The sequence below is a fragment of the Ambystoma mexicanum genome, chromosome 4p (assembly GCF_040938575.1).
Source record: "Ambystoma mexicanum isolate Mex_15411 chromosome 4p, UKY_AmexF1_1, whole genome shotgun sequence".
Classification (NCBI taxonomy): Eukaryota; Metazoa; Chordata; class Amphibia; order Caudata; family Ambystomatidae; genus Ambystoma; species Ambystoma mexicanum.
In genome coordinates, this window is record NC_090927.1 from 254244028 (window position 1) to 254270993 (window position 26966).

Here is a 26966-nt window from a genome sequence, read left to right on the forward strand (position 1 = left end):
TGATGTCCTGGGGTGTGTGAGGCTTTAAAAATGCAAATAAAACAAGGACTGCAGAGCACCCACATGTCTGGCAGTGCCATTTGAACAACAGCCACACACTTTTTGTCTTCCTTCCTGGCAGGCTCCAGTGAAGTGGGGGGTGTGGTAATGCATTGCCAAGGCACAGGTAAGACATAGTTAGCTCAAACATGATTCCGGGCCCTCCGGAGTAGGAACAATCTCAAAACGCGTGTTATTTTGCTCTGTCTATTCAGATAAGACTTCCCTCAAACTCTGAAATGCCTAGGGTGTCACCCTCACTAGCAACATGTGGACCCTTATCTAGATGCTTAACCTCATTTGCATCTCCCTGATGATGCATAACAATGTGAATATACTTCTTAAATCTTCATACATCCCTTTCCAAGCCACAGAGGTGTCAACTGTGCCTGAGCTGCTGCCCCAGTGCAGGAAATCTCTGCGCAAGGTAACCAAGAATGGATCTGTAGCTCACAGGACCTGCCTACTATGGGGGTTATTCTATGCCAGAATGCAATTCACCTCATGTGAAAACGTGCAATGTCATGCTTCTTTAGCAAATTCTTCAGGGCACATCACGGGACTTGAACAACTGGTTTCACAGGAATGGGTTTGTGACTTAAAGACTACCGCATTTTCAACTTTGGAAACGTACATGAGCAAACAAAAATGGATAATAAGAGGACAGGGTCCGCATCTCCATTTCAAGAGGGAACATAGCAAAAGACAGAAAGCGAAACCACTTTTCGAAAAAGGATTTCATTATTTATTTTTATTTATTTATTTATTTATTTATTTATTTGTTTATGGTTTATATAAACCTTTACAAAATAGTTCATCAAAATAGTTCGAACAAATAGAATTACATTTTGAAAAAAATTTTGATACATTATCTTCAAACACAAGTCGAACTATCATTTGAAACATATTATAGTCATGACAATTCAGAACTAATAAAACGTAAATAAACAGAAGAACATTAAGACCAAAATTAAGAACAGTTCGTATCAAGTCAATTTACAAAACGTTAAAAGATTTCATTAGCTTCTAAAACCTAAAACATCGATCGTTGGCTGCTATCGTGTATAGAGAAGAGATATCATTTCTCATACATTTTCTCCATAATGACATTTTTCTCCAAACAATAATCGATTGTAAAGATGGCAGCCCAAATTCGTATCTGATTGCCTGAATAAGCACACCTTTAGGGATGAAGAACAACACACCTTTCCACATATCTCTTTCAAGTTTTTTTGTAAAATCTGAATCTTCAAGCTCATAGAATTCTAAACCATAGGTGAGTTTAGGAATGCCAGAAGTAATATAAAAGCGTTTCAGAGGTATGGCCATGAATCTTCCATATTTGGCATCAATTTTCGACATCTGTCGCTTTATTGTTTCTGCTTTAACCTCGAGGTGTCTTTTGATTATGGCCATCAAGCTATTTGCTGTAAAGTGATATCCTAAATATCTTAGGATTATTTGACTTTTTAAGCGTTTTTCCTCGCAGCACCAGGTTAGGGATGATTGTCTTTTATTCGATTTTCCCATTTTCTTAATAATAGTTTTTGCAGCATTAATTTTTAGATGTAGATCAGCAGTAAATTTCACAAATGCATTAATTAGTTTTTGCAGACCAATTTTTGTGCGATCTAATAACAAAAACAGGCAACATTTTACAAACGAGTCGGAGTCGGAGGAGTCGGAAACGGCTGTGTGTTAATTGAGTCTGTGTCTCACAGTGCGGTTTGACTCGTTGGTCAGTAGGTCCTTTCCTCAAAAATTTGCGACGCGATGCAGTAAGCTGACCGGTGCCGATCGGAGTGAGCTGAGCTAACCTGAGTTGTCCTGAGCCCTCTTGCCCCCTTCAGGCTCGAAAATACGGTGCTAAGCTGGCAGCTAAAAACCACGAGCCGGTGCTGTATAACCCCTGAAGATTGGAAAGAATCGCGGCGTGGGCAGGGGATTTTGCTGTACAGGCTCGGGCTCGGGCATAAGGTCCAGGAGCTGCTGCTCCGATTTCTTCTCACAGGCGGTAAGCATAATAATATGCAGGCGGAAAGCGGAAGACCCCAGTTATCATGGATGTGTAGAGCACAGAGCACATAAGTAAAAAGTGCTCGAGGTGCGCTAGCTCAGGCGCTGGGGGGCCGCCTTAATATTTTTCCTGATATATATGTGGCAGCGTTGTAGTTTTCATCGTGTGTGCTGCAAGCTTTTCAGTCAGAGTTTGCTAAATCATTAAAGAGAACATTTTTCCAGCTTCGGAAGCGGCCACTCGGAGGAGACGTGTAGTGCGACTTGAGTATCACGTGAGGCGCGGCTTGAGGCTGGGTACCTTACTCTGTTAACTCGCCTTGGAAGTGGATACAGGTTGGGCGAGCGAGCCAAGCCGAGTTGTGTGGCTCCGTGGCTCTGTGGCAAGATTGATAGAGAGTGCTTGTGCGCAGTGACTCTGTGCTATTTCTCCTTCTGGCCCCCCTTTCCATCTAAGTGCTGCGGCGTGGCGAGGGGCGGGTGAGGACGGCCGCCGTGAGCCGGAGGAAGAAGAGGCGGTCCCTCGATAGCGGACTTGCTACTGGTAATGCTCACGAGCGGCTCAGTACCTGAGGGACCATTAACTACGTAATTGGATTAATTTAGCCTGTGGGCTCCAGATTAGTGTGGATGGCTCCCTCTAAAAAATCTGCCATATCCAAATACAATCTAAGGAAGAAACATCAGGAACCAGCTATGATGCCCATAATGGAAGAAGCCAAAAATAAGAGGAACAAAGGCAAGAAGGCAATTCCCACAGACCAAGGAAAGATTACAGGATTTTTTCCTTTAAATTTACCAGTCGATGTCAATTCTACAGCCCTTGAGACACCTATGGAACCAGTGATCAACACTTCTAATCTTGGTAGTTCGATTAATTTTGAAGATATCGACAATAATTCCTTATTGGACTTATGCTTAAACATACAGAGGGGCATGACTCCTCTGACAGTAGTCCCCTCGGAGAACACTGATCTTCCTGTGACAGAGAGTCAGACCAAAGTCAGTGATAAAATATTCCAGCAAGCTGGGTCACTGGAGAGACTATCTACATCACCTAACCTAGTCATAGATACATCCTTGGACAGGGAAACAGAGAAGGCCAGCAGGAATTACTCGGACTTGCCAGTAATTGCCGAATTACAAGCTTCTGTGGCATCCCTGCAGTTTGCACTAAAAATATTATTGCAGATGTCGGGACACATATTGGCAAATACAAATTCATTGATGAGTGTCAACGAGCAGAGACGGAATCTGGTTGAAGAGGCAGATGGTAACTTATCCAAAGCCATCTTAATAGCAAATGAATTGCATGAATGCCAACTCCCTGATCCCAATATTGCTATAACAGCAAATATACCATCTACTCGCAAGCAACATAGAGTTGCTAAGCAAGCAACTGGTGGGGTTAGATCAAGCAGCCACGGGTCTCCCACATCAGTGACGGATAAGCCTACTCATCGCTCTAAAAAAGCAAAAAAAAGAGCCGCCCGGGCGAAGAAACGAAGGACTATAGGAAATGGTCGCTTAACGAGTTGGCTGATTGCAGAGAACGTAGAAGTCCCCGACGGGCCAATGGAACTCGAAAATTCAATAACTGAAACCATACCTGATGACGATGTTATCACAGAGAAGGCGCTTAAGACAGCGAGTGAACATAGTAGTCCCCACAATTCAGCTATTATCGATATAGATACTATAAAAGAGAATGATGCAGTATGGGGAAATCGCACTTGCATTATCAAAAATCTATATCAAACTGACAAAAGCGCCTGGCTCTCACGTTCTGAATTCTTGAAGAGACTGTTCTCTGTTCCTCAATTGAGAGTATTGCAATCAGAAGACTTTCAATTTCTTGAGCCCTTGACAGGATCACATCCTAAGGTTTCAGCTCTGCATTGTAAATTCATATCTACTGCCCAACTATTAAGGACATATAAAAAAGAATTGAAAACAGTAGACATTGAGGTTGATGCTGAACTGAAATACAACGAGCCCTGTTGTCCAAAGTCTGAAAATGTTACAGACAGTCTAGCAAACGCCTGTCCCAATTTGCAAATTGGAAAATAGATGGATAAGATCGAGATCCAATCTGTACTGAAATGGTTGACGGAGGCTTTATCTAAGGTTGAATATGACCATTGAAAATTAACGCTGGCATCATGGAATTGCAGTGGTTTTTCCCATCTCTTAAATGAAGCGGGTTCAATTGCCCAATTATTTCGCTATAACTGTATTTGTCTACAAGAAACATTTGCAATGAACCCCTTATTTTTGGATGGGTATAAGGGATACCAGGTTTATGCTAAACGAGGTGTAAGAGGACGGCCCTTTGGGGGGCTATGGATTGGTGTTGCTAATTGGCTAGGGTCAACGAGGATTGATGGGAGGCAAGATGATCAAATGGTGGCCGTCGAGATAGTATATAAAGACAGGAAGCCTATTGCAAAGTATTTGGTTGTGTGTTTATATAATCCACCGGGGGCAGCATGTCGAGAGTCCCTTCAGGAAGCGTTACATGAGCTATTAGCCAGCTGGTCAACCATTGAAGGGAATGTAGATATCTGTGTAGTTGGAGACTTTAATACCCATATGTCGGGGGGAGAATGGAAAATGGCCAACCCAAAGCTGTATGAAAAATGTGTTATGGAACATAATAAAATAGAGGGTGAAGGTCTAGATTGGGAGACCTTTTTTATAACTGGGACTTTGCGATGTTAAACGGCCGCACTAAAGGTGATCATCCTGGCAGACATACATGGAGCAATGGCTCCGTGAGTAGTACCCTGGATTATATTTTTGTTTCATCTAGTATGATGCTCCATGTGGACGATATGATAGTAATTCCAAACAATTGGAGTGACCATGCTATTATGGCATGTTTTTTTGACTTCCATGTAACACATACTCAGTTGAGTTATATAGGTGACCTAAAAGCTAATCATGCCGGGACATGTATTCGATGGTCAGATAAGAATGTGTTACGTGCTGATGAAGCCATACATAAAAACTGCTATCCCAATCTGGAAGAACTTAAGATGATGTCCATTGATGGAGTCGAGAATTGGATCCACCTGTTCTCTGACAAGTATGCTACTACTCCGGTTAGAACTATGATTAGTGAACAGGAAAAATTGCCCACTTACGATAGATTCATCCGTGATGCTAAAAGAACTTTGAGGGCTCAATTAAGAAGTGCTAAGCTCTCTAGCTCAACCTGGAACAATTATAATATTATTTCTAAGAAATTGAAGAACAAATACAGGGCTATTATTAAGGCAAAAAAAGCTCCGACAGAAATAAATCCTGGCAAAGGTTAGTGCAGACTATCTGCGCTCGTAAAACTCGAAGCATATGGGCACTTCTTAATGAAGCCAGAGGGAACAAAACTCGGCAAATAGTTAATCCCATTTCCAGTGATGAATGGACCAGGTTCCTGGAAATTCGTAATCTAGTGCGCAAAAACGTGGAGACAATCCCACTGGGCAATATACCAACTGAGCCCACAATAGATATCTCCTATGATTCCATTCTTACTACAATTAAATTGCTGAAATCTTCCAGGGCACCTGGACCAAACGGGCTGGCTAACGTCGTAATTAACGGTAACCCGGATTTCTGGGCCACTCTAATGTACATTCTGTTCTCGAAGATTCTGAGGGAAGGGAAAGTCCCTTGCTCTTGGCAAACAGCCATCTTAATACCTATATATAAAAAAGGCAATCGAATGGACCCCAACAATTATAGATTACTTTCTATGCTGGATAGCACAAGTAAAATATTCGCCTCTCTCTTACTGAAAAAACTTCAGCTTTGGGTTGAGCGGGCTAATATCCTATGTAAATTCCAATGTGGCTTTAGGCAAGATTATTCTACTTCCCATAATCTTTTGGTTATGGACTATATGCGTACTAGAGCCCTACAAAGTGGACAACCTCCCCTATATGCATTATATATAGATTTTAAAGCAGCATTCGATTCCATTCCCCGAGAAAAACTCTGGCTGAAGCTACAAAAACTCGGTTGCCCAGATGACCTATTATACTATCTTAGACTCTTACATCAGAATACCAAGGTGAAACTAAAATTAGATCACAGAGGCCATATGTCGAATGAAGTTGAACAGAATAGCGGGGTTAAACAGGGATGTGTGACTGCCCCCTTAGTATTTAACTTATACGTACACGACATCCCTGCGACTATTGCCCTGGTAAAGAACTGTCCACCTAGTATTGGCAAAACCCCCTGCCCTGTGCTTGCATATGCTGATGATTTGGTGATCTTTGATCACACAATCAGTGGCCTACGTAGATCAGCCACAGCCCTCTGGGATTACTCTGAACAAAATGGGCTTACTATCAATGTTGAGAAAACACACGTGATGAGATACACAAGTTAGAGATCCGCTCGTGTCTCGCTCCGCATCGATAGTGTCGTAGTCTCTTATGTGCCGGAATACAAATATCTGGGGATAGAATTTGAACCCAGAGGTGACTATTATATATGTAAACGCAACCGAAAAATAAGAGCAGCACAAATTACGGCTCTATTTAAAAATTTTACAACTAAACAGGGTGGTTTTACCTTATGGGGTACTCGGCATCTTTATATACAAGTATTAGCGCCCATGATGATATATGGCCTGGAATCCCTGACTAAGATGGACTTAAACTGGCTACAAATCATCGAGGGAAAGTTTTGGAGAAAGATACTGGGACTTCCGGCATGTATCCCTATGTCTCTGCTAAGACTAGAGCTGGGACTAATATCATTAAAAGCACAGACACTAAGGAAGAGAGCCGGGATTTACCTAAAAATGATGAATGATACGGGCAATGCCCTATTAACGGCATTTGCCCTGAGTAATAATGAAGATTATACCATTAGTGAATTTAAAAAACAAATGGAACAATTGCTCAGTGAAATCTGTTGGAAACAACGTGAAGGGATCTACACGGAGGCAATGCAGGCTTGCATGGGGAGACGGGTAGAGCTTTGGGACTGGCTTGAGAACTACGAACATCTTCGTAAATTAAAAAGGTATTCATTTGTGCAAAACAGGTTATTTACGTTTAAGAAACCACAGAAATATCTGATGATCTGTCCGTCCCATAAGCTCAGAAGGTTTATATTATTACTGAGAATAGAATACCTTCCCACAATGACGACCAAGGGTGTAATAGATAAGATCCCCAGAGAACAACGCTATTGCCGTCTCTGTAAGAACCAGGAAATCCTCGAGACAGCCAAGCATGTCCTCACTGAATGCCAGGATATGAACAATGATATAAAATTTTACTTGGGAAAGTATGTGCACAATTGGGAAACCATAGGGAGCATGTTGTTTTGGAACTACTGTGTTAACACTAATAGTATATGTTTGCTAACCGCATTATACTCTATTTGGCTAAGAGTGGAAGAGAAACTGGACATATCTATATGAGGAAAGTCAGTCTTCGGCTAGACCCGGGTTCTATAGGGAAACGGAGTCTGTTTTAAGGAGGCCAGACCCTTCGATTTAATATGTTATGTTTACTGGATTGGAAAGCACATTACGTGTATCTTAAATTGCTAATAACATAAGAGTCAATGAATGAACTATACTCGAGTATAATCGTACTGTATTGACCTATTTGTAGATTCTCAAAACATTTTTTTATATTGTTTTGGATGATGTTTAATCTTTTTATTGCATTATATTGTATATTTTAGTTTGAATGTTATTAAAATGTATATGTGTAAAGTTTATTATTTAAACTAAAACACATTAAAGATATTATTATTATTATTATTATTATTATTAATAACAAAAAATTGTCGGCATATGCTATCCATTCAATTGGAGTTTCACCTAATTTCGGAGGAACCAGACCCTTACCCGATATGGCGTGAGCGGCTTTAGATACATATAAATTGAATAAAGTGGCCGCTAACTTGCAGCCTTGTCTTAGACCATTAGCGATTGAAATTTCCAAAGAAAGTCGCCCTGCTGAGTTAAGCCTTACCTTGATCTTAGTGTCAGAATATAAATTGTTAATCATCTCTAATAGATGTCTGGGTATCGAAAGATCAGTTAGGATTGACCATAAAATGTGTCTATCTACAAGATCAAATGCTTTAGAAAGGTCCATGGAGGCCACAAAGATCACATAACCAAAGTTCTTAGCTGTTTTGGATTGGAGGCTTTTTAAAATAAGGCCTCCGCAGTCCGTCCCTACGTTCTTTCTGAATCCAATTTGTTTGACATCTATTATGTTATTGGTGGTCGCCCATGCGTCTAGTTCTTCTAGTATAATGGACGTGAAAATTTTGTACTCAGGATCGGAAATTGCAATTGGTCTATAGCTTTCAGGAGCAGATCTAGGCCCGTGTTTAAAGATTGGAATTAATATTGCTAATCTCCATGAATATGGTATAAGGGTAGTTGCTAGGATATTTTTAAACAACATGTGCAGAATATCCCTCCATAGCTGTGGATTAGTTTTTAGGGTTTGGTTAGATAGTTTGTTGGGACCTGGTGCTGCCGATTTCTTAGATTTACTAATAATATTAGTGATATTTTTAGGAGAGATATCCAGTGTCCATGTGGATTTTTTTGTGATGATGGCTGCAGCTGTCAGTATCATCACCATACATTTTTGCAAAGTGAATTTTCCATTTGCGTTCGCTGATCGAAGTCAATAAAATCTTTTTTTGTGAAATCTGAGTCGCATTAATTATCTGCCAAAAGGTAGAGATATCTTTACCCTTAAGTATTGCAAGCATGTTTTCGCCGTCCGTTTGATCTCTAGCAACTCTATTAGCAATTAGCCAGTTCTTGTATTGCTGCTTAATGCTTCTTAATTTCTTTTCTCTTTCCACTCCCTTATCTGTTGTTTTTAGAATGCCTCGTAAGTCTCTTCTTAGCTGTTTTTTACGGTTTAGAATATCAATGTTAAAAGAGTGTCATGATTAGGGGGAATCTTAGTCATTTTTTTTTTACCACATGCAGAAACTATCACTTCACTAATAAAGTTCGAGAAAAATGCAGGTGTCAAATAGTATTGACATTCTTCATGAGTCATATTCTCTTGATTTTTTTGTAGAAGTGATGTAAATCTCTTAGTATTGGAGTATAGCCAGTGTATACGGGTGCCACTATGATTAGCAATCAAACCCGGCTTGTAAAAATCATCGTCTTCATGTTCATTTGTGTGTGTTATGTAGGTCGACAGGAGATTATGATCGCTGGATTTCATTTCAATTACCATTAGATTCGATATATATGCGTCTAAGCCGTAAGAAACACACACATAATCTAGAATTGCACTGCAACCTCTCGCATGCCAAGTATGGGTTTGGTTAGATAATAGTACTAGACCCATCACTTCTGCAAAGTTCAGCCAAATAGCTCCACGCAATTTAGCATTATCATTCAGGACTTTGGATTGCTTTTAGAGTATACATTAAAGAGTCCATTTCCATGATATTTATGTTTCAGTCTGCATTTAAATCACCAGCCATCATAACCAACCCATTGACCTTCACATCACGCCAGGCATCAAGTTTTGTCGTTACTTCAGCTAGTTCTTTGATTAGGTGTGACACATTATACTTCAACGGATTCCAATATATGTTAATAAGACATATGTCAACCTGGGTGCTTCCTACTTTGATTGTACATGTAACTACAAGAAAGAATTTCAGTTCAGACCATATTTCGGCGTTTCTGGCTTCAAGTGTATATTTACATGCGATTAGCAAGCCTCCCATAGGCCTCCCGTTGGGTCCTTTTTTCGCAGTTATTTGCCAGGTTTCATGATCTTCCCAGGTAAACTCCGTTATGGCCCATGTTTCTTGCAAAAAAATCAGCTTATATGATGCTAAAAGATCTGTTACTGCAGAATTATTTAGTAAATGGCCGTGGCCTCTAGAGTTCCAAGAGGCAATAGAGGTTTGAGTGGATGTGCTAAAGAGGTTTTGCCAACGCTTGCAGAGAAGTGATAGCGTCTCTAAGTGCTAAAGTGAGACCTCTCCACTCTTGCTTTACAGTACCAAAGCCTTCTGTGTCTTCTACGTGTGTTTTGGGATATAAATTACTAGTATTACTCCCTACATACTTAGATACTATGGGTATTCCTTGTTTGAGGTCGAAGTGAGAGTATGGATAGATATCAAAACCTTTACATTGCAGGGTTTCAGCTTCTTTCAACAATGTATCTCTGACCAGCGGTGACGGAATTACTAACCGCACATAGTCCAATCTTTGTTTGTGTAAAAAATCTATCAGCACTATGTCCTGCGAGGAAACCAGTGTCAAGGAGGGGATTGTGGCAAATAGAGAGAGAATGTAAGGATGATTCAGAGAAATGTGTTTACCTTCAGGAAACAGAATAGTCATTATTAGGCTAGGTATCTCACACATGGCTGGATTCTTTACCTCTTGGCTGTTTTTTACCCAGTCAACATTTTCCTCTGCTTTTTGTGTTTGCATTCTAGCATCACCATGTACTTTGTTTCCAAGAGAGAAGTGTTTGTTATTATTAAGTTGGTCATCTAGAATTATTTTTACAATCATTGCAATTTCTGCTTGTTTGTCCACACATTAATGCTCCATTTCTTTACAGTTCACATGCGTGCCCTGTGCCGCTTTATCGGACAGGGTATTAAAGCCATGTTCAGCATTTGGCACACGATCATAACACAAGCCTTCAGTCTTTTCTGCTTCACAAATAGGACCATCAGATAAGGGTGGGTGAACTTTATTACCCAGTTCATTAGAGGTATGGGAGATATCAGAATTTTTATTATTATCTTTCGATACAAATTGCATAACCTCTTCCTGAAGAGTGTTACCGGGTGGCAAGAGTTGTTTTAATTGCAAGGTAGTTGGATCACCTGCTGTTTTTACCGGGATCAGTTTGGAATTAGAGTTAGATGTTATTTCCCCAATTTTCATTTTATTTTCGTTACATATGCCTGCAGCATTTGCTTTGAAAATTTCAAATATGTCGACTAGACCAGTTTTTAATGAAGGTAATTGTGACACAATATCCACAATTTCTAATTTATTTTTCATGGTCTCTGAGATTGATTTTTCGGCTTCACTGTAGCCGTCTTGAATTGTAAATTTTACTAAAACTCTTCCATTCTCACATCTAGACACTTCATTGGGTCTGCCTTTCACCATCTCGATATTTGTCTCATTGGTATCCACCAAGTCTTGACATTCTTCATCTATTATGTTTTTAAAGTTGACATCTCTTAAATATTTCCGCGATGTTTTGTTTTGATTTTTCTTTTGATTTTGATTTTTCAATTGCATTTGTTGTTTTTTTTTCTCTTTTTTAGATAATTTTACCTTAGGTGGTAGAGTTATAGGTCTGGGCAATAAGTTTCTTGACTCGTTGTCCAGAGTGGTTTTCGCCACTGATTCAGGTTTAGAGACATTACTTTCAGTCTGTGAATCTTCTATGGTGATTGACTCTATAAATGGTGCTTTCGCTGAGTCGACAGTGTTGTCTATTTCAATAGTTTAGACTCTAGACTTGTCGTTAACATCATTGTTTGGTGTTAATGATATTTTGCAGGTATCCTTATGTATTAACGCATTAAGGTTCAAGGGGACCTGGAGTATAGACATATTTATTTGGGTCAATATTTCGGTATGTTTTCTTAGTTTGCTCAACATTAATCTATTGAAAATTCCCATTAGTGTACATAATTCAGTGTTTTTATAATTATCCATTGTGATCCCCTCAGCAGTCGAATCTTCCCCTTTCTCAGTACCATCAATATTTTCTTGAAGTTCAAATATATCCACATTCGCAGTTTTAAAAATATTAGGGGTGCCGTCAATTGACTGGTTAGCCAAGTCAGGTTCCAACTGAGTTGTTGATATTTCACCCCAAAAGGCTTTCAAGCTGTCCTTCTGTGGGTGAATTACCACGTCTTCGGCGAAAAGGGTTTGTGAGGTTTCAATAGTTTGGCAGACGTTATTTTCAGGTTCTTTGTTTGCCTTGAGCTGATTTGAGCATGCCTGTGCACATAGCAGTAGCCCGTCCTCGTCCTCGCATGGAGGAGGTAGAGGAAGAGCGGCCGCACGTGCAAGGCTGGCCCTCCGGGTTGAGACTGCAGTAAAAAATTCAGCTCGCGGGTCTTTAAACATACTGACAGACTTCATTTTTTTGCATTTCATCTTAGTATCGCTAATATTCCTAATCAACTTTTGTATCCCAGTTTAAGTTATATAGGATGTCAAGGTGTCTCAGTAATAATTCTTACCTCCCTGTGGTATGAATTTTTAGAAGACCAATGCGCTATCCGTGTGAGTGTGTCAGGTACCGCAAAACATATAAGTCGCCTGTGTCGCGCACCGTGCACTGTTCACAGTTAAGCATTTAACAGTAAACAGTGCTTGCTGGTGCTTACTGGTGCTTACTCGGTGCGGGCGCTGGTGCGCTGCAGTATGGGTAATTATAGAGAGAGGGTAGGGGCAGGAAGGGGCGGATCCAATGATGCTTACTGTAAAAGTAAGAACAATGTTTTAGGCATCAACACTTAAAGATGGATAGTAAAAAAAAAAAAAAGTGTCCGTGATATTTAAAGTCTGTGTGAACTACAAAGTCTTACAACAAAGTAAAATGAGGGAACATGCTGCAATTGTGAATGAAACCAACTTAACTGAGCAAATTCTGATATATAGGAATACTTCAACTCACAAGGACATCCCCAACTCTAACATACCGGGTGGGAGGACAGAGTTCCCTTCCTAAGCTAATTAACTCTTTCAAGCCTGCTTACTTCAGATAAAGATCATCCTGCCAACAGGAAAAACAAATCAGACTATGCTTTAAAGTTTAAGTCTTGAGTTTTATTACTTGCCCTGGGAGATGTGTCCTGGCTGTACAGTTATAAAAATATTTCAAATTCAGAGGAATTTGTGTTTCTGCTCAGTCATATCTATTAACAGCATCTCACAGGCCTTCCTGAAGGAAATCATTTAACATTTGACACTACTGCAGGTTTGGAAACTTCTCAAGAGGAGAAAGAATTAACACCATATAACCCGCAAGAATTGCAGTTTATAAAGGCTCTTTTCATCAGCCTGGCCCCGGGCCATAAAGACAATATGAGCTAGGCCTGAATTAACAAGAGCAGATTTACAGTCCTGACTCAATGGAAAATAAATACCATAGTCTTATTCTTTGTATCTAAGCAGAAGAACTGTGATTGTAAATATAAAATGCCCATTCAAATTAACTTTGAATTGTTTATGTTGTCTGTATCTCTGGAACCGGACCTCTTAGAGAACGCATTTACATGTTGAAACCATCATCTGAAAATCCTCTGTGAGATGGACCAAAAACTCTTTTTGTCAAAGTAGTTTTAATATGCAAATTAGGGGAATGTATATGTCCTTGTAACACAACAGTGCACCCCAGTAACTCAATTGTCCTAGCCATTGCAGTGATGAGCCCAGTATATTGAGATGGAAAATAATTTGAATTTAAATGTGGTAGTAAATTAAAGGGAAACATCTATACCTCAGAAATTATTAATGCTATAATGATAAGGGCTGCATCAATTGATTTGTGCCAGAGAGAGGAATCTGGTGAGCAAATTGGTTACATAGGTAGAATTATATATATTTCAGCATGTGATACATTTTAATGCAAGACACCTATGAGATGACAGCATATTAAATGGTAGGGAAACTGGGTGTAGAAGTTACCCCCATTGACTACCCCCTTCAGTAATATGCCCAATGACGACCAAGTCGAAGGTATACTGTAATGTCACTTTGGGAACAGTATCCAATCATATCCATCGACCAATTAGATTGGGGAAAACATACACACCTCAAAAAGGGGGGGGTTCTGTTCTATACAAGGTCAAACACACACACACACACAAATTGGAGGCTGAGACACTGTGAAGAATGCCAAAGCAGGCATTGTGTTGTAGGCTTGCATTTTGAAACTTGCTGCTGTGTGGTGCCACTACATTGAATCTTTTCCGACAGGGTTATTTCTGCAGGTTTGCATTTTGAAGCCTAAAGGGACTCTCTGGTACATATAGCACTCAGTCTCAATGGAACATAGTCTTATACCACTCGGGGCACAGCCACTCACCCAGATACATCTGCAGCAATTCACTACTCGACTTCATAACACTCATCACCTCTGCCATTAGAATGCAGCTGAATCCCACGACAGAACTTCAGTCCAGCTGGGCACATACTCAACCTCCTTTACTCACCTTCTCTCCTGACAGTCCTGGGCCCTTATTATTTGTTAGTACTGAGGGGTGGGAACAGATACATTAATTGTGCATCCTGTGAAGTTAGGGAACATTTCAGAAGTGTATGTACTTGTGGAAAAACATTTTAACATTGATACACTAGGTCCATGGTGCGTACATAGTGAGATCCCCTGACTGCTCTGCTGTGCATTTCGCAAGCACAGAACAGCATAGGACATCTCACTATGTGCACACCTAGACAAATAAAGCAATTAAAGTAACTTCCTGGATACACCATCGAGTAGAATACTGTTGTTAACTTGCTCATGATGAAGGGGAGAGGGTGATTATTTGCTGTCTATTGCTTTTCACTGTTCAACGTGTCCATTGAAAGGGGGAAAGGTACATTTTACACAGTAATTGAATAGAAACATCACTGATGGGAATTTTGCCAACATGTTGCTGAACATACATTTTCTTTTCTATAAGCCATTCACATGCCCCAAGGTCCAATAGTTTGTTAGAATTTAATTGAACCTCTGACCTGTCTATCGAGTAATGGGGGTGGAATTTTGAATAAAGAGGAAGTTGTGAGAAGTGGATAGGAAGGGATATTTTAACTAATGTGTTGTTTTCACAAATGAATGATTCCTCCTGGATTCTCATGCAGCCAATCCATGATGCATGCATGCTCAGGATGAATTAAAAGCATATATACCTATGGTCTCTATTTCCATCTCTGTGGCATTGAAAACTGAATTGACTAGTGTGTTCATTATTTCTTATGATTGGCTGTTTGTGAATAAACAATGTATCTGTTATCTGATTCAATTATTTCTATTTGCTAATAAATAGACCTGTTAATCCCTGTGAGTTTCTTGTCCCAAACGGGGAAGGGGGAGGAGCTATTGGAAATCAATTCTATTCAATTGTGGGCCCCAGATTCTTAAAAGAACTTTAGGTGTGTACAAATAAAAGCAGTTTAAAGGTGAAAATGTATCAATGCTAATAGAAAAATGTCAGAGGAAAAACGTAATGTGTGGGTTGACAAAAAGAAATGTGTATTAGGTTTCACATAAAAAACTCCTGTGACATTTTGAAAAACCACTTTGTGTTCATTAAATAATGTCAGGCCAAGACAAACCGTTTTGCTATGGTGGAAAACGTCACAAGAAAATCTCCCACTCCGAGCCTGGATGATACATCTCCCAACTAATTACCAACTGCAATATAGTGTCCTGCAAGAGGTGTCAAAATTCAGTGGTCTCCAGACCTGCTTGCTCTGAAAGCATTGACTGCAAGAGACGTTCCCCTTGGCTGGTGCATGACTAATATGTGTGAAAATGGGGGCAACAACTTCAAAGAGCAAGCTTCCAACACAAATGAGACTGATAAAAAAAATCTCTGGGTACAGGCTGACCCATTGAAAACAAATGGCCGGAAGGCAGGAGGAGGGCCATTTGTCCCACATGAAGATTAACAATTAATTTAAAAGGACTATCATCATTTAGGCCTTTTTCTCAGCAAACATAAGCGGTACTGATTTCATGTATGTAACATTTTTTATGTAATTTCCAGGCGATTCTGGAGATATAAAATTCATCCACCTGCAAATAATGGAACTTTAATGGCTATCTAAGATGTGTTTCTGGCTGATCTGAACAAGTTCCAAATGTGAGAGTTGGTGAACGGGTGGAGAATAAAATTAGGGATATCGGTAATAACTTACATATTCATAACTGTTATGCTTTTTATGTTAACAGCAGAAAGGTGCCATATGGCCATGCTACATGGTACGGACTTGGCGGTCGGCTTATCTAATTGCCCATGATTAGCTGAATCAGAAAGCATGTTTATTATGGCAGTGGCTAGTAAAATTATGAAGTTGTCATAGATAACTAGTTTTTGCCAAAAAGTTGAAAGGAGAACAAATGGCGATTACAAATGGGAAGTGCTGTATGTTGCTCCAGGCCCCTAAACCAATCCTGACTTGGAGGCTGGGTTTGGGAGGAGAGAGAATGGTAAATGTCCAATCCTGGTGGCAGGAATTATTGCAGGATATTTCCAAAAGATTGTAAAATGGGTGGTTTCCTCTCTGCTTTATAAGGGGGGCTGCACTAGGACACACAAACATGAACAGGAGAGAGACAGATAAAACACAGGCCATCAGGAAGGCTGCTGGAACTTACCACGTGATAGCTGTAAGGAAACACCATAGGAGATTTCTGAGAGTGCATCTGGATGGCACTGTCTATTTCTATGAAGGCCTCAAAGCTGACTGGGTCTAATGGTGAAGAGCAAAAGGCAATCTTTGAGAGTGTAGTGACCAAGACTCCTGCCCTATCGTTCCAGAGTGTCCTGAGATGGAGCTGGCTTTCCTGAACTTGTAAAGAGAGGCTTTCTATGTAAGTAGAACTGAGACCTGGGAAACTAAAAGGTGGGGGAGTCTGATGGCTTTGAATCCTTTGCTTTATAGTGGGGTTGGGGGGGTCAAAACCGTGTATGGCAGAACACTACACAGTGAATTTTGTTAAAATTCGAAATTAACAAAGCTTACTTCCCAGTGTGTGCTGAAAACTATAGCCTATAATTTAATTGGGTAATCCTTTTTGTCCTGCTGACCCCAACTTCTTCAAGGAAGAGGGGTGTCTTTGTTCAACCTTTCCCAACACAGGCCTTTCAATGTAGGAGGAGGGTCTGAAATCCCAAATTCCCCAAATCATTCCAATTTTTCTCTCCGACTTCCCAACATAGACCAAAATAAGTGGTGGGCGTCTGAAAAACAAACTGTTAAATCACCATGTGTTTATTTTTAACCAAAAGTGTGGGTCATAATTGCTGTCTGTATTTGTACCAATCCTGAAATCCTACTGCTAGCCTTTTAATCCCACAGGAAAATCAAACTCGCACCACACATTTATAATTGTTTTAATAGTGATTACTGTAATTATTTCTTGAAGAATTGTGATTGTGTTCTTTTCAACTCACTGTTTATTTATGCTGAGAGACGTTGATTGTGTTGTGCCACGGATAAAGTGGGGTTGGACATTTTCATGCTCATTTCTATTACTTTTATTGAAATAAATACCAATATATTTCCCGTACACCGGCCTGGTTCTTGGCTCATTGTTAGCTCAGGGCACAGAGATACAAGGGGCATGATATGCGTATGAAGTAGAGCTGAAGAAAAGAATCAGTTAAATAGATTGTTACGTGACACCTTGAGTGGGGAGGTAGGGAACTCCCCATATTGATGGTGGTTTCTCAATAAACTGTTACAGTAGAGAGTGAGAGGGTTAGGGTAAGGTGGGTAGTGGTTGGTGAGTATGTGGGGTTGCACAGAGCGGAGGTTGGATGGGTGGGTGATGGTAGTTAGTTTGTCCAAAAAACATGAAGAACAAAGCAGCTTTAGGAGGACTTGTCAAAAAAAGCCCAAAATAGCCCAAACAAAACACAATGAGCATATGTAATGGGGTGGGTCCAGTGGGCGGATGGGGGTAGAGAGAGTGGGAATTAGGGTATGGGTGTAGAGAGAGTGTGCGTTGCGTGGATGGGTGGATGCAGAAAGGTTGCCTCACAAGGACAAAGAAGCAGAGCTGCTGTCAAAAGTTTCTCAAAAATAGCCCACGTGCCTGCACAAATAGCCCAACATGAAATTACTGTGCAGCTGGGAAATGGACAATATTGTTAGGGAACTTCTCACTGGGTAGTATGCAGAGCAGTTTGGAAAAAGAGATTTTAGGAATTCGGCAGTTAACTGCCATGGCATTGCCGGTTGCTATGAAAACCAGATATTCTCACTTCTGAACCCCATTCCCTCTATTTCTCTTCTGTAACACTGGTTTCATCAGTTTTGTGGCACAAGCGCCACAACATTTCTCCAAAAACAAAAATGTCCCTTCTGCCTGTATGCATGGTGCGTGCATCCCACTCTGTGATAAGAATGAGAGCCGCACAAGCTTCTTGTACTTACTTTCTTTTGTCCTTGGCATGTTTGTGGTTTTTGCGAAATAAGTGTCAGCCAGAATTACATTATGTTTTGTAGTTTCTCCGCTCCCCTTTCTCCCTGGAACTGCCTGAGGCGAAGCTCAGACTTTCAATTGATTTCCAGAGAGCCACAGAAATCCACAGGGAACACAGACCATTTTTAGTATCACAACTACGGGTTGCTATAAGGATTAATCATATATTTCATGAAAGGGTTAATTTCTGAAGCGAGAATGAGAGGATAACTTTGCAATCTCTGCAAAGTACGTTTAACGTGCATCGTTTAATTGAGTCCGTCGTAGTAACCTTTTATCACGTAAGCCCCTAGGCAGGCTTGTATTTACATGTAAAAGAGATGTCTGTCTACCCGCACTCCCCCATTCGGTTTCTTTTGAATCAGCCATGTTTTAAATATTTGTTCCCGCAGACCGCCTTCCCCCGAACTGTGGTCTGTCAGGAAATAGGGCAAGTGGGAACTCCTCCTGCATGAGTCTGCAAACCCGGATGAAGTGGCAGATGTCCCGGGGTAAGGAGTCAGAAAGGAGGCGTCAGTGGTGGGAGAAGCGTTTGTGGACGGAGAGGGACGGAGTCACTGGACGCTGGTTTTACAGGAGACGGCAGAGGATGGTGGGGAGTTGGGGAGGGGGTGACGTTGCAGGAATGTCCCCCCACATAACAGAAGGCAGTGGAGGAGTTTTCATCCAGTGCCAAAGCTGTATACGCTGAAGCTCGGTTGGGCAAACATGGTTTGCGGGGAAACAACACGGTTCCCATGTCGTTGACTGATTGCCATATACCCCTTGCCCGAGGATCCTGAAGCACGCCATTTTGCAAGACGTTTACCATATAAATAATCAATAAAACAAATGCCAGTGATTTGTTTGCGATTTTATTCATCGCGGTCCCTGTCAATAGCAGTCACACATGCAATAAGCATTCTATATATACTCATCAAACCCACCCAATAACAAAACATGTTTCTACCAAACTGTACCTCTATCAGTGTGAGGTAGGGTTTCTTCGGGTTCAGAATATGCAGATTTCCGATGAGTGGCAGCGGTCTCGGCCCTGGAGGAAAGTTGCGGTACTTGCTGCTTTTCGTGCCCTTCATGACATGTAATATTGCAACAAGAGACAAGACACTCGTCAAAAGGATGGCGATCGCGAACGCAAGGTCCATGTTTCAGGCGCCGCCTCAGCTCTGTGAGTAGCAGCAGCTCAGGAGTTGCGAAATAGAATCCAGCTCTTGGACACTTGACAGGGGATCGCATGTGGAATCTGGTTTGTCGAAAAAAGGTGTCACTTTGTTTAAATATTAACCCTTACTCACTTTGCTGATGTGTGCTGCACACTCATTTGCTGGCTTTTTCGCTTGTTTATGGAAGATTTCTGGCTTTTTATTTGCCCGCTTCTTCAGACATTGTCCTGGGAAATCCGCAGTTTTGAAGCCGAGAACGGCAGCTTTAGGCTGGGAGCTTGTAACGCGCCTCACAAGCTCCCAGCCTAAAGGCGACAAGCACAGACAAAGCAAATAGTTCTGGCTTTTGCCTCGTGAAAGGTTCATTCACAAGGACACAATTAGGCAGATGTGGACTGTGTCGAGGGGAAAGCAGACAGTGCTGAAAGGGTGTGCCGGGGAATTGGATGAACGAATGCACATTTGAGAATTGACTGAATGAGAGCAAGGGATTTTGATCTAAGGGGTGATTCTGATGGTGGAGGAATGAGCAAGGGCATGTTGCTGGAGGGAGGAAGGAAAGATGTTGAAGATGTAGGAATGGATGACAGTTGTAGGCCATAGGACAGCGTGAACGTGTAGGGACAGATAAATGCACAAGTGAGATATGAATGAATGGATTCCGAAATAAACATGAAGGGGTGGATCATTGTGAGAATGACCATCTGGGCACGGGTGAATGGTTCAGTGTGAGAATGGATGCATAAGTGAATGACTTTGAGGATGGATGAGTACTGGAGAAAGAAATCAGCAGGAGACCACCCAATAGGCAAAGAGAGATCGCATGGATGGGCAAATAGCGAGCAGAAAGAAATGAGAACAGAGGGGGCTGAGAGCGCACACGCCGTGAGAGAATCCACAGAGAGAGTGGTACAAAATAGAAAGAGTAAAGAGAGAGTCACATAGCTAGAGGAAGAGTAAAGGGAGTCACACAGCTAAAGGAAGGGTGAAGAGAGGGTCACATAGATAAATGAAGTGTGAAGAGAGAGTCACATAGCTAAAGAAAGAGTAACGAGAGAGTCACATAGCTAAAGGAAGAGTAAAGAGTCACACAGCTAAACGAAAGTGAAGAGAGAGTCACATAGCTAAAGGAAGAGTTAAGGGAGAGTCCCATAGCTAAAGGAAGAGTAAAGAGAGAGTCACATAGCTAAAGGAAGAGTAAAGAGAGAGTCACATAGCTAAAGGAAGAGTAAAGAGAGAGTCACATAGCTAAAGGAAGAGTAAAGAGAGAGTTACATAGCTAAAGGAAGAGTAAAGAGAGAGTCACATAGCTAAAGGAAGAGTTAAGAGAGAGTCACATAGCTAAAGGAAGAGTAAAGAGAGAGTCACATAGCTAAAGGAAGAGTGAAAAGAGAGTCACACGGCTAAAGGAAGACTAAAGGAGGACAGAAAGAAAAAGATGATTGAAAAGATGGGAAAACATAGGTCAAAACTAAACATTAAATGCTAGGCCCTGCCAAAGGCTCTTGCTAGAAAATAGTGCCACAGACCGTTTTTTTCACAGGCAACCTGTCTTACCTATAAACAATCTGTAGGTGAGTGAGGTCCTGGTGCCACCTGCCAGAATTTTTAAGGGATCAGGGTTGACAGCCCAATTAGCCCATTGGTGTTGTCCACCTGGTGTCTCGTGTTGATGCTCTGTGTTGATGCTTCCATTGAAGGCAATGCTGTTTGGAGGCGTGGAATGAGTTCAAGCAGCAGGAAACTAAACATGTGGGGGTAAGTTAATGGGTCTTCTTGCGACCTCACACTAGGCTACACCCTTCTATGCCCCACTGTTAGGGAGAATTCTCATAAATGGTTGATTTCCCTTACCTACTGAGTCCCTCAGCAGCTTTGCTGGATTTCTAGGATTTATTTTTTTCACCTGGTAAGAGTGTGAGCCTTTTTTCCCTACTCTTACATGTGTTTTCCTATGTGTATTTCTACTTTTTGTGTGATCTTGGGCACTGGAGCCTCACCTACTCCATGGCACCATATTCTTCCATGTGTGTTACACAGCACCTTCAGTGCAGTGACACAGGGTTGTCTTTTAGACTTCCCACTGACTCCATTTTCTGGGGCTGACTACTGTCCCCCAGAAAAGATAAAGTTGCCATTAACTTTATTTAGTCACTTTTAGCACAGACCCAGTACACGCCATCTTCCATGGAGTATTGGAAAGGGTTAATTCTTATCCCTTTTTGTATGTGCCTCTTGGAACATTGTTTCACTCCCTTTACATTAAGACTTGGCTGGTGGCAGTGGTATCTACCCAACTTTTCTACTGTGATTATCTTATATAAACCGGTAATGTTTTAGGCTATTTTATTAGCCTCGAACATAAACCCGCTTGACTAAATACATTTTATTTTGAAACCGGCTGGGTATATTCACCATTTCTTTTTGTTAAAGTCTATCTCGTGTTTTACTCTGCGCGCCAAACCAGCTTTGGTCCCTTTGTTCATCGCCTTTTCACGGGCTTCAACATAGAAGCCCTCCTTTAGGCACCTGAGAGTCTGGGTAGGCAGGATGTGAGAGAGGGGTTTTAGGACCCCTGCCATGGTTTCCCTTAGTAACCCAAGTCACACTCATGTTTGATTGGCTGGGTGACTGTCCTTGCCAGGACAGCCACCCTGCTGTGTGATTGACAGCCAGGCTTTATGAATGGGGGAAAACTGCATAAAAAGCAGGTCTCTGGGACTGGAAGAGCAGAGTCGCCACTGGAACGAAAGAACCAACGAGGAACTGGCAGAAGAGGACCCCTACAACGACTGAACCGCCCGGTGAAGCCCTGCTGTAGGTCTGAATCTTCAGAATTCGACGACAGAGAAGATCCTCCAGGAAACTTCTTCCCTTGAGCTGGTGGGACCAACCAGTTCACCCAAAATGCAAGCCAGGACCCCTCCTCTGGTCGAATTCACCGTACAGAGCTACAGTGGGCCGGATAGCCAGGAAGGTCGGACCCTGCTTGGGTTTTAAGGAGTGCACCTTTTATTTGTTGCTTTGCTCTGCAGCTGGTTTCTTCCCTGGGTAGTGCAGGACCCTCCAGTCTTCCTACTTCTGATCAGTCCGACAGTCGCTTCAGGAACCGTGAGCCTGCAGTAACTACCAGGAACGTCTGCCTCAGCTACAGCACCCTCTCTGTTTTAAGGTACTGTGCAAATCCGGTTGTTCATTTCGTTCAGCTGCGGTGAAAGTGTTTGAAATCTTTCTCCAATCTGAGGGCTTGCCCTTCTCTTCTCTTTGAACTAACTTTTCTACCAGCCAACCTCATCCGGAAACCGTGCCACAAACTTTACCGCAAACTACACTGAACTGTATTATCTTGAGCAAAAGACTTTTGAACCATTGACTTTGGCCCTAAGCCTTTTCTATCTGATTTTATCATTGTAGTCTCTCTTGTTCGCTTGCCCTGGTGTGGATTCATTTCTGTTAACTTCTGTCTGTCCCTCACTTTTAAATTGCTGGAGTGCCATTTGCTCACACTTCATTTTTTAGGCTTAACTTGTCTGGAATTTAAGGGAAGTGGTGTGGTGTATTAAAAGTGTGGCTTTTAGACTGCTTATAATAGTGTAATGTTATACAACTGAAGAGTGAAATAAATGTATATTCTTTTACTTGGAAACCTTGAGTCAGTGTTTGCCTGAATCATGGTAATTGCTGTCCTTTGTGTTACTGTTTGATACTGCTCGCTTACTCTTGAGATAAGTCTGGATGCTCTGCAACTGCTACCACTTTAACTGTGTAGTACAGGCTTGTACCAAAGGTGAAATTGTACTGTCACTTGTAGTCTTAATTGTGTGTGGTGTTCCCAAAGGGTACTGCATATAATTCTGCCTAACACCCACCAGGCACTCACCCATGGTGCCGTCGGTGCCCTGTGGCTACTTTCCTCTGCCGAGTCCACCACCGAACTGACTCAGTCAACTCGGTTTGACTCCAAGTCCTGCAGCCCTGCAGATCTCCCTAAAAAATCTAGCTTTCTAGCTGTACCTTGTTGGGAAGGGGCAGCCCCCTCCTAGATGCTTTAAAGTGAGACGAGAGGCATTTGAGGCACTGTGATAAGCCAGGGGTAGGGGGTAAAGTGAAAGGAGTGCATTCCCGTCCAGCCGTACCCCATGCTAACATAATCAATTCAAGTGTATTCATATGGTGTGGCCCAAGGTGCGGGCGGCATCGCTATTTTGATGTAGACATTAATAATTATAGGTAGAAGAGAAGGCTTACGTGGTGAAGGTGGCATTGCATGCACTAGGCCCAAATCCACTAGGGAACAGAAATCTCCAGTCATGGCCGAGCTCCTATGAGGACAGTTCGCACCCCCACCCACCACACTGTTCATTGTTCTTGAAAGTGTTGCGATGATGTGTCTTTCATCCAAGAGGAATGTGCCCTACAAAGCTGCGATCAGAGGATGTCGCCTGGTGGGCATGGTATCTCACTTTTGCCAAAGCATGACCCGACCCATTCCTGTTTTATAGCCCATATAACTGACTGCACCCTAAGATCCCTGCATTCCATGACACCAAATGCCCTTTGACGATCAACCCCCAAGTAACAAGTCCTGAAATGTTCAAAGAGGATGGACAGGGTGTGTCGTTGAAGCGACAATCGTGTTATTTGTATTGCGAGGTGCTGGGAGGGATACATTATAGTTCAAAACGAGGGAAGAGACCTTGGACCCGGATGGCGCAGAGGGAGTGAGTGAAATGTGTGTATGAAGGTTAGAGTGCCTGGGAACCTCCTCTCTGTCTGTGTTGAAACCTGCCAAGTGAAAAATGTGAGTGATAAACAAGCTGTATCTAGGAGTATAAGTAATTTGTTTTCTGACCTTCGACGTGAGAAGATGAGCCCTGCAGTGCCCATGCGTGGAAGACGGACAGACTGGACTGGGACCAATAAACTGTCATCCCATATTGATAAAGGCAACACCTGTACAGAGTCCAATCAATCAGCCGCGCGGGTTGTCACCATATGTATTGCGTCATGTATGACAATGTTTTACTTTAAATGTTTCTGCTTGTACCTCTTTTTGACAGAACGTTCTTAGCAGCAGAGTTCTTTGCTTTTGCTCTCATCTGCGTATGAGATTAAACTTGTTATACTTACAAGATCAACTTGGGGCTTTCTTCCCTAGCAGGTTGCTTTCTCTCTGGTGTGAGTGTTCAAGGGCTTACTTACAATTGGTGACCCCAACGTGATCCCAGCGGCCCCGTACCTGCAGAAGCTTCCAGGCCGCTTCTCCAGAAGGAGCTGCGCCCACCTACATTGACTGGCCCTGAAAAACACGTATTCTGAGTGGGTTAGCAGGAGCCATTTGGAAAAAGTCCTCTCTGCTCTTTGAAGCGGGGCACAGCTCAGAGGAGCGTGCAGGCTGGTGTTGGACCCCTGTGACGGAGGAGTTCAGGTGAGCACCCACATGTGAGTAGACTCTTGTAAGATATAACAAGTAGGGGACGGATGTATGGTGAGGTGTGAAAGGTGTGAGTACTTGGAGAGTGAGGTCATGATTTAACATGGATGAGGTTAGGGTTATTGCTGGTGAAAATGTGTATTACTAGATGATTGGTTCGGCAAAGTATTATAAGGTAAGGCATTATAAGGTAAGGCAAAGGTAAGGCAGGGATCCCCTCCTCGGAAGGGGAGGGAAGGTGGTACCACGAGGGAGAATAATATTTAAAGGAGGTTTTTGGAAATACAAAGTAGTGGTCTCATAAAAGCAGTAGGCCTGGAACAAGTAGCAGTTGTTAGCGCAGCGCTTTGGTTTAGTTTGTGGTATTAGTGTTTTGTGGGTGAAGAAGCAGGCCCTAGAATCGGCAGTAATTGTATGATTCGCAGTGTGGTGTGGTGCTGCCCATTCTCTTGGAGCAGCGTGTGTGCCTCTGGAAGGGTGAGAGAAAAGGGTTGGGGTTGATTCTCTTGTTTCTTATCACAAGCAAGTGGCAGCGTGCAGGTGCGTTAAAGGGGATTTGCAGGGTTTGTAGCAGATAGACGTCACTAGTATGGGGGGAGGTTCACCAATAGAGCACATGTATAAGGCCCTGCCACTGTATCATGACAGGGTGGAAAAGTATCATAAGCAGTGGATCGTAGAGACAGGAGGAGGGGCGATGCCCTGCCCATGACCAGGGCAGGGCTTGCACAACAAGAGCATTTTGGAACACGTCCTCATTTTTAGTAGCAAAATATAAGGGGAAGCAGCTACAGAAGAGAAAAGAGATTCTTGGTCTTTGGCATACGTTTGAAGATACAGAGGATCAAGGGAATGGTGCGGAGGTGCAGAGACAGACAAGTGAGACATGAGGAAAGGGAGAAGGGGAAGTTGTGGCGCAGATAGGGAGTAGGGGATTATATCCCTTAACACCAAATCCTGCAGAAGGATATACCAGTCCAAGTTGTGGTAGGGCCCCCTTCTGCTGCAGTAGGGTCCCCCACAGTGTGAAAAGTACCACAGGCTACTGGTCCCCCACCCCCATATACCCATCCACCCGAAGTACTGGCATCAACAGACATGTTTGCTAGCAGAACTGGAGATGTTACAGACAACCCCAGCAACAGGGAGGGATATAAGTGTGCTGAGAGAGGGATCAGGAGATTGGAAATCTGGGGAAATATTGCTCAAGATGGATACTGAAGGTACAAGACGTGTAGGTGTTGAGAAAGAAAGGAGCCCGGGTGGATGGGTCATTCTGGGAGAGGCGACTACTGTGTTGGGAGCAAATGTGGAGGAAGGGCATGCTGATAATACCCCCCCCAAGTAGAAGGTATATGGTCAAGAGGTACGATGAGGAACAGGGGTGGCCGGATGGCATTAGTAAAGCGAAGAGGAGTTGTGAAGAAGGGTGTGGGAAGTGGAGCAAAAATGCAGATTCCCCTCATACATAAGGGGGCAGGGAGGACACAGTATGTGCCCTGGCCCTAAATGGATAAGAATACCAGGGGCGAGCAAGTGGATATACGAATTTGAAAAACAAACGGCAGAGGTGCGCCTGGCAATAGGGGATCTTAAGAGTTTATTGATTGCTGTAATCTAGGATCATGTGGAGGCGTATGGTTTAAGGCCTATTACCCAGGAGTAACCTTGGGGGACAATGCGCATGATGGAGCATTGTTTAATGGAGTTACAGCATTGATATGGGACGCACCAACTAGGGCCTTTCTGGACACTCCTGATTTGCAATGTTTGATGCAGTATACCATGGGTGATGATGAAGGCCCAGCTAGATTTATTCTTAAAATGCAGGATAAGTGGAGGGCCATGAGATCAATCAATACCATTCTTCTATTCTATCGTAAAGAGGGGTTTGCCAAAGGAAGTGCATAAGGCATTGAACATAATTGTGGGTATTGAGGCAGAGGGATGGTCGAAAATACAGAGTATAATAGAGCATCATTAAGGAGCGGGAAAGGGAAACAGTGCAAAGGCATCAGGGGGATGAAGCAAAGTTGGTAGAGATAAAATTAGCAAAAGTGACAGTTCAGG

General features: G+C 42.3%; 1 protein-coding gene across 3 annotated transcripts in view; it reads right to left on the bottom strand.

Annotated features, from left to right (window-relative positions):
• Positions 1 to 19704, bottom strand: part of LOC138453177 (cytochrome P450 2K6-like) — an 825478-nt gene extending 805774 nt beyond the window's left edge. The window contains exon 1 of one of the 3 annotated variants that reach the window (XM_069605776.1): positions 19259 to 19700. In XM_069605776.1, the coding sequence (XP_069461877.1) occupies positions 19259 to 19444 (186 nt within the window). In that variant the 5' untranslated portion in view covers positions 19445 to 19700. Of the gene's footprint in view, positions 1 to 19258 lie in introns of all 3 variants that reach the window. The other 2 variants (XM_069605774.1, XM_069605775.1) reach the window with 2 other exon arrangements.
• Between the last annotated feature and the right edge of the window lie 7262 nt (positions 19705 to 26966).